The sequence below is a fragment of a genome, unplaced genomic scaffold (genome assembly GCF_019419815.1).
Source record: "Pyrus x bretschneideri cultivar Hongxiangsu unplaced genomic scaffold, Pyrus_bretschneideri_v1 Contig28, whole genome shotgun sequence".
Classification (NCBI taxonomy): Eukaryota; Viridiplantae; Streptophyta; class Magnoliopsida; order Rosales; family Rosaceae; genus Pyrus; species Pyrus x bretschneideri.
Genome location: NW_025999590.1, coordinates 3091674 through 3097673, shown reverse-complemented (window position 1 = coordinate 3097673; position 6000 = coordinate 3091674). Strand labels below are relative to the sequence as shown.

At 38.1% G+C, this 6000-nt stretch overlaps 1 protein-coding gene across 1 annotated transcript; it reads left to right on the top strand.

Moving 5' to 3' along the window:
• The first annotated feature begins 3156 nt into the window (after positions 1-3156).
• On the top strand, positions 3157-4793 carry LOC103955444 (probable galacturonosyltransferase-like 1). Its single transcript, XM_048588211.1, has one exon. It carries the CDS (start codon positions 3273-3275, stop codon positions 4353-4355), a length of 1083 nt encoding a protein of 360 aa, XP_048444168.1. The 5' UTR covers positions 3157-3272; the 3' UTR covers positions 4356-4793.
• Positions 4794-6000: the final 1207 nt, after the last annotated feature.

The window sequence follows — 6000 nt, the reverse complement described above, 5'->3', positions numbered from 1 at the left end:
TCACTCATGATTTTAGCAAACAAACTTCGTTGCATTCTAAAACGACGTCTAAAAACATGATCAGGGTAAACGCTGTTGGGAATAAAATAATCTTCCAAGAGATCTTTACCTCGTCTTTCCCTTCTTCTATCGATGTTTGCCGCACGTCCGGGTTTGGCTATCTGACCCATAGCTTGCATGATACGGCGGGAATGTGAGGCCCTCCGCCTTCTATGGTGATCATCGTCATCCTCCTCCATTGCGAAGGCCTCATCTCTACCTCCACCTTGGTCAAGATTGACCAATTCTTCCTGTTGTGCCAACAACCTTTTCTGCTGCTCTTGCAACTGTTTATACGCTCTCCTTGAAGAAGACATTGTAAGAACTCAAGATTTGAAAATGATAAAGAAGAATTCTGAGCTAAAAAAAAGGATTGAGTTTAGTGTGAGGATGGATGTAGGGATGTAGGGTTTATATGGACAAAAATAAAGAAGATGAGGTTCAGGACAATGCCACGTGGCACTACGTGATTGGTTGAAAATCTTAGCGGAAATCTATTCAAAAAATAGTACGTTCGGATAATGACACGTGGCGTGACGAGATTGGTTAAAAATCTTATCGAAATCTTGCCTAAATTATTGTAAACAGGAAGTGACACGTGGGTTGTCGGGATTGGTTGAAAATCTTAGCGGAAATCTATTCAAAAAATAGTACGTTCGGATAATGACACGTGGCGTGACGAGATTGGTTAAAAATCCTATCCGAAATTAAAACTATTTTTTTTTTATTATTTTATAAAAAAATTATTTAATATTTTAAATGGACTAGGTGCCAGCGCATTTTGTAGGGGTGGAGATCGTTTGTGCCAGCGCATTTTTAGACTAGGTGCCAGCGCATTTTTTTTTGGGGTGGAGATGCTTTGGCCTATTACTGTTCATTGAGTCTGTTACTGTTCAATTAAGTGGATAAATGGGCTGGGTGCTGGCGCAAAGTGGATAGGGGTGGAGTTGCTCTTAGTGACGGTGATGTTCATTTATGCAGTTACTGGTCCCTGACGAAGTGCCTTAATTAAGTGCTTTTTAATCACGGATTTTAAACGCGTCTTTTAATTATTGCTCACAAGTGCAAAAAAAAAAAGTTGGATTATAGCATGATTAGGTGATAAGAAGAAGAAAAGAAAGGAAAAATGATCATTTATTTTAGCTTGTTTAGGGGAATTTACGAGTTAAAATGTACTTAACGACACGTATAATCCACACTAATCCAGTCGTTAATTAACGACGTTCAACTAAAGTATGATTAAAAAGTGAGGGATCCTGCATTTACCACATAATTATTTAGTTTAATACAATCGAGCTTTCCATGTCTCTTTTAGCACATGAATGTGACATAATATTTTCCCCCCCTCTGAAGTATGTTAGTAGAAAACTTGGTCTCGAAGCTTCAAGTTTTTTTCTTCTTCTAGGTTTTTAACTGCTTCTCATTTGAGAGGTATCAGTGGCGGTGTTAGGAAATATTATATGTAGGGGCAGTAAGAATAGTATGTTATGTGTGTAAATTTTTTTTGGACAAAGTAGCATGCAAATTGGTATTTCACTTGGTAGGTCTAAGGTCATTTTGTCAAGTCATATTGCACACATGTCGATAAATGCCAACAACTTCTGATCAAGTTTGTTGATTGATATCAGTAGCTTTTGAGCAGGTGTGTCGACATATGTCAATGTATGTCGAGTGAGCCTATCGACATATGCCCATAGAAACACATAAGAAGGCATGAGACTAGCAACTACCCTGCCCAGTGCTCATACAGACAATTCGTAGAGCAGTTAGAGGATAGCTTTCAAGGGCATCTCAGATTTTCAAATGGCAGCACCTACCTCTTCTATGAAGAATTTCTAGGCTTGGGGGTGGATTCGCCCCTGATAGGTATCAGTAACTCAAAAATAGTTCTACCTGACTGCGATACATCAACATTTTGAGAGGTATTAATAACAAGAAAATAAGGGAAAGAAAAACAAAGTAAAATGATGAGAAAATTCATTCTTAAGAGGAAACAAGTGGATTGATAAATCTAACGTATAATCATATATTTATTCACTGTATTAGTATTTCTTTCATCAAATAATATGTCCTACATGACACCAAAAAAAAAAAAAAAAATTAAATATATATAAACGGAAATATATCCCGATTGTTCACAAAAATTTCTCGATTCAATGGAGCATCAACAAACTACTAATACACATTATCTAGGTCTTATATAGCGAGTTGATTTTGGTGTACGGTCTTAGTCGTATAATATAAAAGACAGTCTTACGAAATCCCTAAACCAATTCTAATTCTTTGGTATGGACAAAGAATTACTAGTAGCCACATTCTTATTACAAATTGTTATTATTTTTTCAAAATATAAAAACTTAAATATACACTTGAATCTCCTTACCTATTAAGACATAATTAATAATTTAATTGTCAAATGCATTGAACAAAAGTTTCAAAGACTCTACTAGATGATTGTTCAAAAAAAAAGAAGACTACTAGATGAAATTTTTTTCGAGTCTGACAGTTAAAATGTCTTAAGTTGGACGATATAATCAATATTTAATAAATTAAGTGTGATATTAATATAATGATAAACACTGAAACGAGCAGATTAATTATACTTCATGACAATTTGACTCCGAAAGATGTACAACACTCTTGTTGAAATTTTTATTTACAAGTTACAATAGGGTAAAAAATAAACAAAATGAAGAAGATGGGATGTAGGAGGTTCAACTAGAAGGATAGAGATGTACCATCCTATCATGTATCTCACTCATTTATGAGAACTCAACAACTCCCTCCTCCCTCCTTCCTTTGAAATATATTCTTTTAATCGAGAAATTTTTCAATGCCGAGAATATAACCTGATATAATAAGTGTCATAATACAATAAAATTTTTTTTTTACATATCCGAACACTTGTATTATAATATTTGATGTACCAAATCATGTTCTCAGCACACTAAGAAACCTTTTCGTTTAATCCCCCCTCCTTTGAGTCCTTTCCCATGCCCTCCACACACCTCACCCAATCATCCACCCCCTCATTCCATTTCCAATTTTCCAAATTCCCAAATTCCATCTCCTTTCTTTTTTTTTTTCTTTTTTTTTTTTTAAATTTACGAAAGACCCCACAAAAGCGTGTCCTTTAAAATCCCCCTCCTCATATATTAAACTTAAAATCTACGCCCCATCATCTAAAAAATATTACAGATCTCATTGCATCACACTCCCACCCTTTTCAAATTATGCCCATGCCACCTCCACTCCTCCTCCTCCTCGTCCTACTTCTCTTCCTCTCCCCCGCCACCGCAACCAATACCGCCGCCGCCGCCGCCGCCCAACAATTTAGAGAAGCACCTCAGTTCTATAACTCCCAAGACTGCCCTTCCATCACCACGCTCCCCGACGTTGACGTGGACCCCGACGAATCAGACGACGGCCACATGATTTGCTCTCCTCAAGCAGTCCACGTGGCAATGACTCTCGACACCGCCTACATCCGCGGCTCCATGGCTGCGATCCTCTCCGTCCTCCAACACTCATCCTGCCCCCAAAACGCAGTCTTCCACTTTGTCGCCTCGGCCGCCGCCAACGCTTCCCTCCTCCGCCAAACAATCTCCACCTCATTTCCCTACCTGAAATTCCGAATCTACGCCTTCGATGACTCCCATGTCTCCCGCCTCATCTCCACCTCCATCCGCTCCGCCCTCGACTGCCCCCTCAACTACGCCCGATCCTATCTCGCCGACCTTCTCCCCCTCTGTGTCCGCCGCGTCGTCTACCTCGACTCCGATCTCATCCTCGTGGATGACATCGCCAAGCTTTCTGCCACTCCTCTAGGAGGCGTCGCCATCCTCGCCGCCCCGGAGTACTGCAACGCCAACTTCACCTCCTACTTCACCTCCGCCTTTTGGTCGAACCCCTCCCTCTCCCTCACCTTTGCCGACCGCCACGCCTGCTACTTCAACACCGGTGTCATGGTCATCGACCTCGACCGGTGGCGCGGCGGAGACTACACGGCGAAGATCGAGGAGTGGATGGAGCTCCAAAAGAGAATGCGGATCTATGAGCTCGGATCCCTCCCTCCGTTTCTTTTGGTGTTCGCAGGGAAAATCGCGCCAGTGGAGCACCAGTGGAACCAGCACGGGCTCGGTGGCGACAACTTCAGGGGGCTTTGTCGTGATCTGCATCCGGGCGCAGTGAGTCTTTTGCATTGGAGCGGGAAGGGGAAGCCGTGGGCCCGGCTGGAGGCCAATCGGCCCTGCCCGCTCGATGCTCTCTGGGCTCCTTACGATCTCTTGGAAACGCCTTTTGTGTTGGATTCTTGAGGCGGAAAGAGGTGGCGTCTTGGGGTATTCGCAGAGTCGCAGCTGAGACTGTGAATTGTGCGTCGTCGTTTTGAGGAACGAGCGAGCTCTCGTGATGATCAGTCTTTTGGGATTTGTTTGTAGATTATACTACCGGTATTATATCTGGAACAGAAAAAAAAAAAAAAAAAAAAAAAAAAAAAGTACGTAGCTGAAGCTGATGATATCTGATAAATATCTGGGGGGAAAATAAATTAGTCCGGAAAAAAAAAAAGGATTAATGTTTATGAATTTCCCTAATATTGTTTGTTCAAAAAAAAAAAAAATCAAGGTAATCTTGATTTCAATGAGTTTGAGATCTAAAATCTTGTTAGTTTGATTTCAATGAGTTGGAACTGATGATAATACATATGTCTTTTCTTACTAAATTAATTAGTTGCGTTTGATAATTACGCTTAATTATCAATTGTATTAATCTCACTCTCCTATTACCATGCATCAAAGCTACCTAGGTACTACCGTACTAGTCCAGTACTAGCTAGATTAATTATCCAAACCTATCAAGTGATTTAGAAAGATTGTGTAGCTCCCTATTGACTCACGAGTCACAGTCAATGACCTAATGTTTTGCTATTGTATTATTATTGAACTTTCTACCTACATTAAATACAGTCTTTGAAGTCTTTTCTTATTATTTTATATCAGTAATTTTAGAGAGACCGATTATTTTGAACGAATTTTGTAAATTATATGATGTAATTGTTGATGATTAAATTATTATTTAAATGTTGAATAACATATTCATTTGTTGTATTAATGACAAATAATATAATTCATAAATTTGGTCTAAAAAAATTAGTCTGACTAGTATTACTCTATACAACTGAGACATGGATAAGAGGATGACATTTTATCCCCGTACACTACTTAATTGCTACAAATTCAGTAACAGCTCCTACTACTACCCAATCACTTTTGAACACATGTTCAAATATGATTATGTAACAGCGAAAGTTGCTGCCGAATTTGCAACAAGCAAGTAGTGTTCTTTATCCTCTCTTTAACCCTAATACCTATACTCTAGGCTACGCTGCTCGTTGCCAACTTGCCACATGGCAGATTGCCACCCTTTATATTTCCATATCTTTGTAACACTACCATGTACACGGTAGGGCCAACTGGAGAATTTTTCTGTGTTTGTGTATTGACAATTCAACAATACCATCGCAAGTTGGAGTTCTTGTTATTGTAGGAACGACATAAATTAAAAGAAAAATTAATAAAAAACTATTTGAAACCTTTGAATTTTAATGATAAAGGTAAAATAAAGGGTAAATTGACTAATATTAGGATTGATTTTTTAATGTAAAAATGTGGTTTTTCTTTAAAGTAAACAATACAGTAAGCTTTTCGTTAAAATTTCCATTAATTAAATTGTTAAGTAATATTTCTTTTTTTTTAAAGTAAATTACAATTTGATACATATATAAATACTATAAATAAAAAAATATTACTCTTATTAGATTTTTTATATCAAATATTGTACTCTCTCTAATAGAGATATGACAATGTTGGTATGTCCTACTTTTATTAGAGAAAAGAGATGATACAGATGTGATATGAAAAATATAATAAATATAACGTTACTCTAAATATAATACCTTAA